General features: G+C 39.5%; 1 protein-coding gene across 4 annotated transcripts in view; it reads right to left on the bottom strand.

The window, feature by feature from the left end:
• FAM135B (family with sequence similarity 135 member B) overlaps positions 1-14,266 on the bottom strand; it is a 192,900-nt gene that overhangs the window by 94,457 nt on the left and 84,177 nt on the right. For all 4 annotated transcript variants that reach the window (XM_039731506.1, XM_039731505.1, XM_039731508.1 and 1 more), the window contains exon 3: positions 8,659-8,738. In XM_039731506.1, the coding sequence (XP_039587440.1) occupies positions 8,659-8,738 (80 nt within the window). The remainder of the gene's footprint in view (positions 1-8,658; positions 8,739-14,266) is intronic.

The following is a 14,266-nucleotide window of genomic DNA, read 5'->3' as shown; positions in this document are numbered from 1 at the left end:
AACAATTTAATTACTACTAGACCCCAAAGTCTTTCATTTGAGATGATGCTGACACTTTATATTTATCACCTTGGTTGCGTAGCAAATTCTTTATTGCAGAATTACCTGCTAAATATGAAAGTAAGACATGAGGAGGCAGAGATAAATGAGAACATAATCACGCTAAATTATTTTATTACTGGAGAAACCCTCTAACAACTGGCTCCAGACATGCTGCATGCTCCTTCAAATAATCCCTCACTCCTCTCTGCATTTTAGATCCATAGAAGGTCATCCCTTAATTGGTGATTCACAGCCTTCAAAAAAGATGCCTGTCCCTTTCTTGTAGGAGTTTAACTAGCTAAAATATGTAAAAAGCAGCTTTTAGAAAAACAGAAAGATGACAGTAGAAAAGAGCAGATGACGCCAAGATGGAGAGGAGTGTTGGTCTGATGGAGTGTAGGAAGGCTCCACAAAGGGATCTGTTCAGGATGGATCCATGGACCTCAATTGTATGAAGTAGTGAGATGGGACTTCCTCTTTTCTTCTAGATAATGAGTGATAGCACAATGGGAATGGCTTCAACTTGAGCCAGGGGTGTTCAGATTGGATATTAGGAGAAATTTCTTCACAGAAACGGTTGTCAAGCACGGGGAGGCTGTCCAGGGAAGTGGTTGAGTCATCATCCCTGGAGGTATTTAAAAGACATCTGGATGTGGCACTGGGGAACATGATTTAGTGGTGGACTTGGGTCATCTCAGGGGTTTTCTCCAAACTAAGTGGTTCTATGAAAACACTCAGTTGTGATATTTATCTATTTTCTAGCTAACATAAATCCAGCACAGGAGCATCTTCTGCAGAATTTTCTAGTATTTTCTGGACCTCTGTTCTGTGTGTCGTAGTCCCTCTGATACAGCCTTCCTCAAGGAAATCTGAGGTTATAAGAGCTGCCAGTTACATATGATAATGCTCTGAGTTCACACTGACTTCAAGTGATGCAGGACAAACTTTCAGTTTTATCTGTCATATCTCTAGAAAGACAATATACCTGCTCTTCAATCTTAGCATTAAATCTGCTGCACTTGAAGCTTGCAGGAATTTACAGCTGATTTTGGTTATGATGACAGACTTCGAGGAGCTTTGTTAATAAAACAGGCTTGGCTCCTGAATAGAATTCTGGGTACATTTTGTGGGGTTTTCTCCTCCTGTGATATAGATATGAATTGTATATGTTGGTTTGTAACAGTTGATTGTCAAGATTTTCATAATTTGTTGCAAGCTGTCCATTTTTGTCACCTTTTTGACACTCAGTGAACAGGAAATATCAGATTTTATTACAGACTTTAAGCTGTGATTTGTTATTTAGTTTGCCATTTTGACATCCCAGTTGCAAGTACCTTTCTATTGAAACTGTCATGTTCCAGACTGAACAAAAAATAAATAAAGACTGAACCAGTAAGTAATGACTTCTGAAAATTTAGGCTCTGAAATCCACAAACCAGGGTTGAACATGATACATTTATCCTCATGCACCGAGTTGCAAATCTGGTTTTAAGGAAGTTTGAAAACTCAGTTGCTGAAGGTTGAAAATGTACATTCTTTGGCAGAGCAACACTCATGCAGACCCTCCAGGGCTAAAATAAGCCTACTTGTAAAGTGCAAAGACAACATCTTTCAGGCATGAACTCATTCAATGTATAATCATTTTCATATTTAAATGTTTGAAGAGACTTGTTTTAATTTTGAAATATTATGTTTAGCATATTTATATTTAGAATAAATGGAGATGTTATATTTCTAAAGAAGACACTATAATCTTAAAATTGCTTGATCAAAAAGTTCAGGATGTTTTCTCCCTCAGTGTGACTTTTGATTAAAGCTGCACATTTCTGAGAGGAATCCTTTATCTTAACCTTGCCTTTTGACATTTTGAAGTAGCCTCATGGAAAGAATTATATAAAGCTACCTCTCTACCCATGCATAGATTCAGTGATGATAAAAAGCAAGATGTCATATTAATTTCCTTGTACAAAGGATCCTAACATACATACAGTCTCTTATCAATGATTTGTTCTATAAACCAAGGCTCATTTCTCAGAGATGCTGAAATTTGAGATGATAGAATAACTGACCTGCTTGGGATTAGCAGAAAGTTTTCTTTCTTTAAGATTAAAGCTTAATGCTTTTTTAAAACAAAGAGAAGCTATTTTTTGTCGTGTTTATTTCTCTTTCTAAACTCATTGCTAGTTCCTTAAGAGCCTTGTTTAGTTAGAGAATTCATATCTGAAAAGAATTCTGTTCTTCAGAAACTTGTGTGAGCAAATACTCATTCACTGTGTTTATATAACTCTGTAGCTCCCACTCCATATATTTATTCCAAATATTAATTCAGGTGGGAAAAATCTCTGAATAAAGTACGGTACATTATGATAGCATAGAGTTTTTCATCATGCAGAAAACAAGACAACAGTTGTCTGGGTGCAATTTGCCTACTGACTTGGTGTGACTCGCCGGTGTTTAGAGCAGTGATGGATTTTAAAGGAACCTCAAGGCTGAAATTTACATCAGGGTGAAGGCACCAAGAATCACTGTGTGGAGAAATTAAAGACATGTAAGTGAGCCTGGAAGAGAAGAGAGGTCCCTGAAGGCCAGCTCACACTGGAGTGGTAGGTCTGAAACAGCTGCATGGCCGATTTAACCCCAAAGGTGAAGTTCACCCTTGGCCTCAAGCACCAGAAACAGGGTTGGCTCTCTACATATGAACGGCTGGATTCTGTCCCAGCCAGGCCTTCACTGATGCTGAAGTTTTGTGTTTCAGACTCACTCTCCAGGCGAAGAGATTGGGGCCTGTGTTGGTGCTTCCAGACCCTTCCTGGTTTTGGGTTTCTCCACTGACCAGGTCTCGAATTTGGGTAGGGATGCTTTGCAGCATCTCCAGCACTGAGGGACTGCCACTCTTGTGCCAAGAATGACACAGGAACAGATGAGAAGCAGTATTGTAGAAAGAGCAAAAGGAAGGCTTTATTCCAAAGAACCACACAGTTTATATAGAGTGATACAATACATTCTATTTGATTGGCTACTTAACAAAAACACCTTTGTCATACACTGTCCTTGAGAAGAACAGAAAGACAAAGTAGAAAAGCACCACCTGCAGATTGTTTATACTTACAAGTTATCGCATTCTTACAACTCCCTGAAAATTCTCACAAGCTGCTGTGAGAAATGCCATTTTTCTCTCTCTGTCCCATGGCATCCACATGGGACCTACTCCATTTCCATCTGAATGACCTGACCCAGCTTCTGGAGGGGAGAATTGAGGTTTCCAGCTTAGATGAAGGTCTACAATGGAAATTCTTGTAGCCAAAATACTTTTCAGCTTCCATCCTTTGAGGCATTTATGAAAGGCCTTGACTGGAAGATGACTGAGACATTCACACAGAAATATCATGTCTTCAGAAAGATCTTCTCATTGCTCCTTTTCATTATTTTTTCTCTGTTTCTTTCTCCTTTTCTCTTGGAGTATCATGGAATTAATTCTGTTTAAATGGTGAGTTAACAAGTCTTAAAATGTCAGATCATAGAAGCATAGAAATATTTGGGTTGGAAGGGACCTTAAAGATCATTCCAATCCAGCTCCCCTGCCACAGTCAAAGAGAGCTTCCACTGGGCCATGGGCCCCATCCAATCTGGTCTGGAATGCTTCCAAGGATGGGCTCATCTCTTATGACCTCACAGCTGAAGTTTCCTAAGACATCCCCAAAACACCTTTTCTCACAGTGAACTGCCCTCTGGATATAGTTTATATTTATCAGGTATGCTTTATTTTATATAGAAAATGCCTATTTATTTTCAGATTACTTTTAATAAGCTTTGGAAATAAATCAGTTTGTTTGCTAAAGCATAAATTTCTACCCCTTTTCTTCATACTTCAAAAACAGTAACCTTACCTTCACTTAATGGAGGAAGAAATTACCTTTCAAAAAGTTATTGAGACTAATGACTGCAATTTCCTACTGTTCCACAAGTCATGGTTCTGTTTCTCCTTGCTTTAATGAGCAACTAACTGCAACTGTTTGTTTTGACTGCATTAAGAAGCCATTTACAAGAAAAGGTTTCTCTTTAATAATCAAACCAGAATTCCTTCACTGGAAATTGCTCTGAGATAGTCAAACATTAATGAAGAGATTAAGATCACTGCTTGTTTATTAAAATCAGGCACAAATAGTTAATTATGGAGCATATCAGAAATGCAAATAACCTTTCAAATTATGTCTTAGGTGAAAGGTAGCCACAGATTTAATTAAATCATGTAATTTATAGGAAAAGGAATTCCATGTGGATTATCATGATCTTGTACAGTTCAGATAGAGGCTACAGCAATGTTCTTTGTTTTAGGGATGTGGGTTGGTGGTGGAGTTTAATGTGTTAGGGTAATTGTGGGACACCATTACCCTAACACTTTACCCAAGAGATCTTTTCTAACCTAAATGACTCTACAATTCCATGATGTTCTGATGCTCCTACTTTCTTTTTCTTTTTTCTTTGCATATCACAGATGAAATTGTGCATCTTCTTGTCACCTAAAGGCAGGCATTCCATTTTATGAAAAAGCATAAAATTGTGGGTACACAATTTTACATCACCAATAAAAAGAGTCAATGTGTAATGGCAAACACAGCTGCTTTTTCTTGATTTGTCAGGAAGAAATATTGTATCTTATCTCCCTGCCTTTGATGACAAAAAATGAAGAAACAACCTCATTCCTTGGCTGTCCTTGGCTTTCTGCACTTTCAGACAATAACCGAATTTAATTGACTAAAATGAGATTGAAGACTCCTACATTCCAATTAAGATTAGCATACCCAGTGATAATTTTTCTTAAATACTTTGTATTTCTTGTAATTACATTTTCAGGTCAAGTTTTCAAAAATATTTGTCTATTTGGAGTATTGAGAATTGGTAATGTGGTACTTCTTGGTGAGGAAAAAAGGAGATCAGGACACAAATCAAAGTCCTTTAGTTTCTTTAGTTTTATGCCATGCAAAAGATTTTTTTTCTTAATGATCACCCAGCAAAACAATTTCTCTGGCCTGTAAGGTAAACAAGTAGGCAAGCTGGAAGCAAATGAGTACTGCTGGTTGCAGTGCATGGGAATGAGGCATAGTGGGTTGAAAACTTACTAAAATAGCCAATTGCATCTTTCACTATTAAATAATAATTCTGTTTCAAAATGGTAATGCACTCAAGTTGTGTGTAGACTACTGCAAAACACTGCACAGAAGAGATGGAAATTTATATTCTTCCTGAGATTGGATTTATCAGGCATCTTCAGTGTTGTAATTCACCCTCTAAGTCTCTGTTGGCATTAATACTGCCAAGATTTATCCCATGCATACCATGTTCTTTAACTTGTCCTATTCCTGATCTCCATTTCCTCCTCTTTCATACAGAACATCAAGATAAAACAGCTAATCCTAACTGTTTCTGAGCATTGCTCTCTCCCAGTGTTCTGAGGAAAGAGCAAAAAAAGATGATTTAAATAAATGTTTTTAAGATAAGCTCCTGCAGTTTTTCAGCTTGTGCCTGTAGCCTGGAAGTCAATGAATGACTGTATGTTCACTACTTCTATGAATCCTTGCCCCAAAACTTATATAGTAGCTTAAAATCTTACGGTAGACACTTAGTGGGTCATAAGACAACTCAGCCAAGGAGATAATTATACAAATTATTACTGTGAGATGGCATCTTCACTTCCCTGCTCCTCTAGCTATTCATGCTTGGGTCCCACAGGCTCAGCCCACTGTTTGCTGCAGGCTGACACAATCACATGGTGACATTAACAAGCCATGCTGCTGAAGAGCACCAGAGGCCAAAGCCCCATAAATCCACTCAGAAAAGCATTTCTAGGGTTTAAATTCAGGCTATGTCTGCATTAACTCAGCCCTGTAGGAGGGGTGCTGAGGGCGATGGAGTTTGTGCTGTTATGAGCTGTACATGAATGAGCAGGAGCATAATTTGTTCACAAGCCCAAAGCAGTCTTCAGTCATGGTATCTATTAAAAGACAGGAAGCTGAATTTCGTGGGGGTATAAAATCTGCATGACAGCAACTGGTGCACAACAAGCCTTGTTCCCTCTCTCCTTTTCATTGCTTGAAAATAAGGAGCATAATCTGGAACATAAATCCTATGAGGAGCAGATGAGGGAGCTGGAGTGGTTTGGTCTGCAGAAAAGAAGACTCAAGGGAGATCTTACTTTTCTCTACAACCTGAAAGGAGGTGGGAGTCAGTCTCTTCTCCCAGACAACTTGTGATAGGACAAAGGGAAATTACCTCAAGCTGAGTTAGGGGAGTTTCAGGTTGAATATAAGGACAAAAATTCTTCCCTGAAAGAGTGGGTAAGCATTGGGACAAGCTCCCTGGGGAAGTGCTGGAGTCACCATCCCTGGAAGTGTTCAGAAAGCAAACAGAAGCGTCACTCCACTGTATGGTTTAGTGGGTAAGGCAGTGTTCAGCCCAAAGGTTGGACTTGATCTTGGAGGTCTTTTCCGGTTTTTATGATTGCATGATTCTGTGAAATGTACCCAGCCACCAGTCTTGTCTTGTCTTTAGGGAAACACACCTTGCTAAAAATGCTTAGAAGTATGGATAAAATTGATATGTTTTTTACAAATATATTTATGTTCACAGCATATTCCTGCTCATGCACCCTGCCTCAACACAAGTTAATGGTCAGTATGAGGATGTGAGTGACCACACCAGAGGGGCTCCTGGCCTCCAGCACAGCTCTCCTGTGATTTCACTGAGCCACACAGCCCACTCTCTTCCTAAATTTTACACAGGATATGGATAAACTGTGGACCATGCTATGTCACCAAGGCTTCCTGCACAACCTGTCAGTCTCATGCCATGGATGGAATTCTTTCTTCTCACTTTTGGTTGGTCACCACCAAGAGACTGCCTTGCACAGACTGCAGCTTTCCTTCTGCTGAATTATTGTAAACTATGGGGGTTTTTGCCTCTGTTGCTGAAAACATCTCGTGGGAAGCAAACATTGCTAATGCTGTCAGTTCCCAAGGTTTTATCGTAAATCCTGTGCATTTAATAAAAATAAAAAGCCATGTGCATTGGAAGATAAATACTGCCTCCTATTCATTTTGTATACTTACATATTTTATATATTTTATTACTGCATAAATTCACAGATTTTATTTTATGAATTTACATAATCATTTCCAAAATATATTCTCAGTTTTCACAGATCCTACGAACCCGATAAGGGAAAGATTAAAAATACTTCCTTTAAACTGAACTCATGAATTCCACTTATTTTATAGTCATTCTTGCTGGCGAGGTAGGAGTTTATTCACTATTTTATATCACCCTTGTTTTGTTGTAATGCTATTTTAATAGGAGTATCTTATTGAAACATGAACAGCAATTTAATTAGCCCTATCCCAGCTATCCACATACTGAGAGAGACCAGTGGCATGAAAAAAACCCCACATTATGGCCTGTGTACCTTTAAGCTCAGTCCCATTAAATAATGCTCTCTTGCAGATCTATGAAATCAATTAGGAAGTACTTGTAAAGATAGCCAAGGAGAAACTGTTTAAAGCCTTAATGGCTTAAATATCCCTTGTCTTGATGTTAGCCCTATAAAGCTATTAGAGCCCAGTCTGGATTGCATTAGCACCATGAAAGTCAAGTGCTAATCCTGTAACTGCACTGCCTGCCTCGCCTCTCCCCTGCCCATGTGTCCACGTGAGTTGTTTCCAGAAGAACTGAAAGAATCTTCAGTATTTTCTTGATTCTGAAGATGTGTCAGGGAGAAGAAAATACTATTTTGTAAAAAAAAGTAAATATAAAACATAGTTTATTCTGAACAGTAGTTCAAGTAGTTTGGCTTTTTTGTTGTTTGTTATGGAGTGGTTTTTGCCCCAAGAAAGTAAAGTTCTAGCTGTCTTCACTATTTCATTAGTTTAAGACTACTTATACCAGAAACTGCTGTAATTTGAGGGCACTTCCAGAAATCTAAGGAACTCTAGGGGATTCTGGATATGCTAAGGGCAAATTACAGTGGAGTATATTGTAAAATAATACAAAAGGTTGTAAAAAATTTGTAAAAAATAATGTAAAATTTTCCTTGAGAATTTTTCACAGGATGTTTTTTCAAACCTAGACTAAATTATTTATATATTCATTGATTTTCCAAGAAAATTTCTTTATTCAGCTTTTGAGTGTGGGATTTCTTTTTTTTTTTTTAGGTGATTTTCTCGGGTTTTGGTATAATTACTCATGTTTTATAAAACCTGTCTAGTAGTTTTACATTTTAATTGAAGCAGACTTCCAAATTGAACAAGACTTTTTTAATTAAAAAAGAAAAGAGAGAGAGAGAACCTTGAAGACATAAAGTAATATTGAAATGGAAAATTGTTCTCATTACAGAGAAATGTTTTCAGATCAGATTGTGAGAATTTCCTCTGCTTTTCTGACAGACACAAGCCCAGTACCAGACACAAACCCTTACCCAAACAGAGATGAACAACTACTGATCATTAGGGAAAACCTGGAAAACCAGGTTTGGATCTCAATCCAGGCTCACCTGTTCCCCACAGAGTCTCCTTCTCCATCCTACCCCCCCTGCAGCCATGTCACATTGCTCTGGGACCTGCTTACCTGTCTGTCCTGCAATGGTAGCAAACAGCCTGTGGGGAATCCTGGATGGGATCTTCAGTCCGGCTCTTATCTGGTAATACCTGGAGAGAAAGGATGAAAAGTTACAAACTGCTGGAGAAGGGACCTCTTGATCCAACCTGAAATTCTGTGAGAGCACATCCTGGGCATCTGCACCCAAAAGGGCTCAAGAGAACAGGCATGTTCAGGATCTTTTATCCTGCTTTTTAGCTTTAATTAAAGTGGGTTTAATCTGGCCCCTTCTATTTTACACCAGGCAGAGTGGACAGAATGGCCTGATGTGTGAATAATGAAGAAAGATTGTGAAAAGGACTTGGCCTCCTGTAGGAAAAGGAGACCTAGAGAAACATCTATGATAAAATGACCTAATATCAGACAAGGAGTGATAAAAATTTAATACAAAATGAAACAAAACCAAAGAAACAACAAAAAAAAAACAACAAAAAATCTTTGGTGGAAAGACAACAAAAGTGATAATCTCACATCTAGGAACATTATTGCATATATTATGCATAATAGTTATAACTCTGCTGTTCCACGGTGAGTCTACCTAATCAAGAAAATGCAAGCATTAGTCATTTGCCCAGAGAGGGTGTGGAGTCTCCCTCACTGGAGATATTCCAGAACCGTCTGGACAAAATCCTGTGCCTGTTCTGTGTGGTGGCCCTGCATGAGCAGGGAGGTTGGATCAGATGGCCCACTGTGGTCCCTGCCAATCTGATTCTGTTAATCACATCTAAACCAGTTGGATTCTGCTTGCTTTCCATCCCGTAGGGGATCACTGTGTTAGGTGAAGGAAGACAGAAAAAGAAAACATCAGCAATTTCACTGGTCTGTTATACATAGAATCATAGAATACCCTGCATTGGAAGGGACCCACAAGGACCATCAAGGCCAACTTTTGGCCCTGCACAGGACGCCCAAAAAATCCCTCCATGTGTCTGAGAGAATTGTCCAAATGCTTCTTGTACTCTGGCAGGTTTGGTGCTGGGACCACTTCCCTGGAGAGCCTGTTCCAGTCCCCAAAACATTTTCCCTCAGTCTAAACAGGGGGAAAATCTCATCCTAGTCTTCTTTCACCACCACGTCCACGGATGAGAAATATGAGGCAGTGTCCAGTCCAGTACCCAGTCCAGGATATTGTAGCTCAGGATACCTCCACCTCTTTGCAGACCTCCCACCAACCCACTCTAACACCATGTTGGTGTTACAAAAGTCTCCCTTTCTCTGGATTTTCCCTCATTTGGTCTCTTTGTTTACAAATTCCTTTAACTCACCAGTATTTACAGATAATTTTGGCCCAATTTTTGTCCCAGCCTCTAAATGCAAGTCTTTTCCAACCTGATCCATTTTGTAACTTTATGAAACCACCAAGTTGTCTGTGAACTCCTGTATGAACATCCCACACGGGCTACACTTGCCAATAAGATCTTTGCTAAGTGTGTAATAGTGAATGAACTAAATCTGTCATTCTGAGGTTAAAAGCCGAAGAAAGGAGTTTGATGGGGGGAAAACAAAACAAAACAAAACAAAACAAAGCACCACTCCAGAAGCAAATGTTCCATGTCCTGCATGGCTGAAAGCCCATGTTACTCCACCTGCTTCAGCAGGCAGCTCCTTTCCAACTGGGATCTAATTTCAGCAAAATCTTTGACATTTCTAGGTATCTGTTTCAGTCAAGAGCTTGGGCATAAAAACTCTCTGTTTACATGCTAGTTTTCAGAAAAGAAAATAAAAGCAGTTCATATTCTAAATACACACAGTATCTAGTTAAACATAGCAGCAATCAAATCTAAGCTACCTGATCTTTCTCTCCATTATGCTGTTCTTGCACTATGCTGAAGTTTTTAATTGATGGTATTGATCCTGCTTTTTCCTAAAGCAAGTACAACACTTATGCCTTAAGACCCTTCAAATTTTCATTATTGTTTTGTGTAATTATTTTTTTTTACTGACAAAAATAGTGTGTGGACTACTCACAAAGTCGTAAAACTTCCAAATACCAGTAACAGAGTATTAAAGTGATATTACACATTAGTGTAACAGGACACTCCTCCATATGCAGATATTTAAGATTTACCATGTGCCCATTCCACTAGACCAGCTCCAAAGAATAATATTCTATAACTGTCTGGCCACTTCTTTTTAGGTTTTTGCTGTTCAGAATTGTGGTGGGTTATCCTTGGCTAACAGCCAAATTGCCAACCACATGAGCTCTCCCTCCCCCTCATCAACAGAACAGCAGGAGAAAATAGGCTGAAAGATAGGATGGGATAAATACAGGGAGATTGCTTACCAGTTACTGCCACTGGCAAAATTGATTCAACTTCTGGGAATTTAATTTAATTCATTCACAATTGAGTAGTAAGAAACAAACCCAGACATTAAAATAAAATCTCTCTCCAGCCTATTCCCTTCTCCCAGGCTTGGCTTGTCTTTGAGACTCCTCTCCTCCCAGGCAGTTCAGAGGATGGGGACAGGAGTTGTGTCAGTCCACAAAAGCACCTCTCAGCTGCTCCCTCCTCTTCACACATTCCCTGCTCCAGGGCAAATGCTTCCACAGGCTGCAGTTCCTCCAGGGAATATCATACTGGTTACCTCCTGCCCCATTATGGGAATGTCAGCCTTCCCTCATTGTGTGTCTCATGTTCAGAATCATCCCATGCAGCCCTCAATATTTCCAGTAGGAAACTGATTTCCAGTGGCTTTCCTGGTGCTTCTGATTAAGCCACCTAAAGCTGGGAGATTATGCAGAGGTGTCTAGGGTGACACTTTCATATAACGGAACCATAGAATCATGGAATGGTTTTGGAAGGGACCTTAAAGCTCATCTCATTCACCCCCTGACATAGGCAGGGCCACCTTCCTCTAGACCAGGTTCCTCAGAGCTCCATCAAACCTGTCCCTGAACACTCCCAGCATCCAAAACTTTTCTGGTCAATGATGGCCATGCAGTCAAAACTCTCAGCAGACTTAGAGACATCCAGCTCCTGGAGGATGCTGGGCAGATATTTATTTCCTCATTGCCCAGAAAATTCTGCCTTGGATATTAAAAACACATTAAGATAACTCAGTACTGGTGACTTCATAGCAAGGTTAGTTCCAACATTCACTATGTCTTTTGCCAAATGGACTAGGTGCAAGGACATAAAAGAAATAGTTCTTCATCTTATTTAAAACTTTCCTTATTCATCCCCTGAATTTTGGTAAATTCATGTGGATGGCTTGTAGGGGTCACAAGCAGCTGTCTTCCACCAAACTGAACTGGTAAAGTAAAAAAATGTATAGCAAAGTAATAGAAAACTAAGGAACTCTCAGACTAAGGTCAAACTCTGAGACTGAAAGTCCAGATATAAAGAGAATCCAGAGACTAGCAAGTTCTGCACTATTAAGGATTGCAGCCAAAAGTGTAACTCATATTCTCTAGGTGACCAAGCATGTTTTAGTTATTAATAAAAAAAATCACAATAAACAGTTATTAATAAATGATTTATGGCAGATTGTTTGGCACCTAATGCCAAAAAGTCTGGCCTTCATACTGCAACTGCATAAAGGAGTTCTGGTATAAATCATCATGGAATTAGATAGATTCTTCCTAAAGAAAGACTTTGGAGAATGGTCTTCTAGTCAAAAAGACAAAAGAGGCTTCTAAATGTCCTGTTGTTGGTTTAGTTGTGCATGTGAGTGCATTGCAAAGGTTTGTACCTCAAGGTGCTCAGTTGGATTAATGGCAGAGGACAGAGATGTACAGGACCTCAGGTCCCCCCAAGACCTCTGGGAAATTCATGGTAAAGAACACACATGGCAGTGAAAATGTTAAAGGCTTAAATTGGTAGAATGAATTAAAAACTGTTTATTATTTATCCATTTATTATTTTTTTAAATAATACTTTTCCTGAAAATATTTTCAGTGAGAGTTTCAGGCAAAATGATGACAGCTTCAGAGGAGGTAAATAGCAGAGATAAATATCACAAGCAGTATGCAAACAAAGAACAGCTTCACCTTGGGTGGTCAAAAACACCCAAGGACATCCTTATTTGAGTTTCGCAAGAATGCTTATTTTCCAATTAAAATAAGCAACCTCCATACAGGAAACATAATAAAACCCGGTACCTGTTGTGTTTTTGTTAGTTATTGGGTTGGGTTGTTTTCCTATTTTTAAGACACATATCAATATTTAAATCATAGGACAGGCAAACATAATCTGTTCCTCCTCAGAGCTTTCTCTAAGCTTTGGTAAGCAGGGAGGAATTGCCAAGCAGTGACTTTATAACCAAACAAAACCAAAAATATGAAGGTTCTTGCTCCCACAATGTGGAGCTGGATATTACTTATAATAGCTTGTGCATTGTGAGGAGGGGCGTCCTGATCAAAACACAGGAAATCAAATATATTACAAAATACACTGCAAGATGCAGAGTCCCACACAATTTCTTCAGCAGCAAACACAGATATGTCTCCACTTCCCCATCCCACTGTGCCACACCTCTTTGTTGTACCAGTCTGAGTGACACTGAGACCAACATATAAAATTAAGCCATTTGTTATTTTGAGCATAAATAAACCTTTTTTTTTCAGTACATCTGCAAAAACCCACACTGTTGGGTGACTGAATACTGTCCTGCTAAGGGACAGGACAAGGAGGAATAGCTTCAAACTTGAACAGAATATTATTTAAGTCAGATATTAGGAAAAAATCCTTTACTTGGGGTGGTGAGGCCCTGGCACAGGCTGTCCAGAGAAGCTGTGGATGCTTCTCTGTTCAAGGCCAGGTTGGATGTGGTCCTGAGCAACCTGGGATTGTGGAAGGTGTTTATGCCCTGCCAAGGGGTTGCAACGAGATGATCTTAAAGGCCCCTCCCAACCCAAACCTTTCTATGACTCTAACAGGATGGCAGAAGGAAAAGGGTTTTTTGGGATACTTAAGACCACTCATCAGTTCCAGTGAGGCACTCTGAGCTATAAATGACAAAAATCATGCTGAGAATCGACAGGTACACCTGACCACACAGTGTGCCTTATTTTCCTCAAAAAATAAGTGAACTCTCTCCAGCTGGCTCTAAATACTCTTATCAAGGAGTAGCCTCATAGTCTGGTCATCCTCACCAGACTCTTCCAATCTCATCAAGATAAAGAGGGATCAGTTTTGTCTCCTGAGCTCTCCTAGAGTCTGCATAATCTGTTCTCACCTGAGAGGAACGTTTGCCTTTGAACCCTACAGCAGCAGAACCCTGAGGGTGGGATATTCCTTGGGTGAGGGGAATTCCAGGGGCATGGCTCCTCCCTCTTAGTGTATGAGGCTCTCTCTGAATTTCAGGCTTGGGGAGAAATCCTACAGACAACTTAATCTCTTCCCAGCTGAGTGACCCTCTCCAAAATCATGTGAAGCATGAACATAAAAACTACAAAGAACAGAACACGATGCGGAGATCAAAATACTTAATTTCTGTACTTAAAACTGGAGAATCAGACTGAGGTAGACATTGCAAAGGCCACCAAAATATTTACAAGAGGTCCTCCACCACAAATGTGTAGGAAAGCACTGCCTGATAGTGATATGGAGCTGACAGTAATGATAAATGAGATATT

Source organism: Passer montanus, unplaced genomic scaffold (assembly GCF_014805655.1).
Source record: "Passer montanus isolate IOZ18808 unplaced genomic scaffold, ASM1480565v1 scaffold78, whole genome shotgun sequence".
NCBI classification, from domain to species: Eukaryota; Metazoa; Chordata; class Aves; order Passeriformes; family Passeridae; genus Passer; species Passer montanus.
The sequence above is the reverse complement of the archived record's forward strand: the minus strand, read 5'-3'. Positions and strand labels throughout refer to the sequence as shown.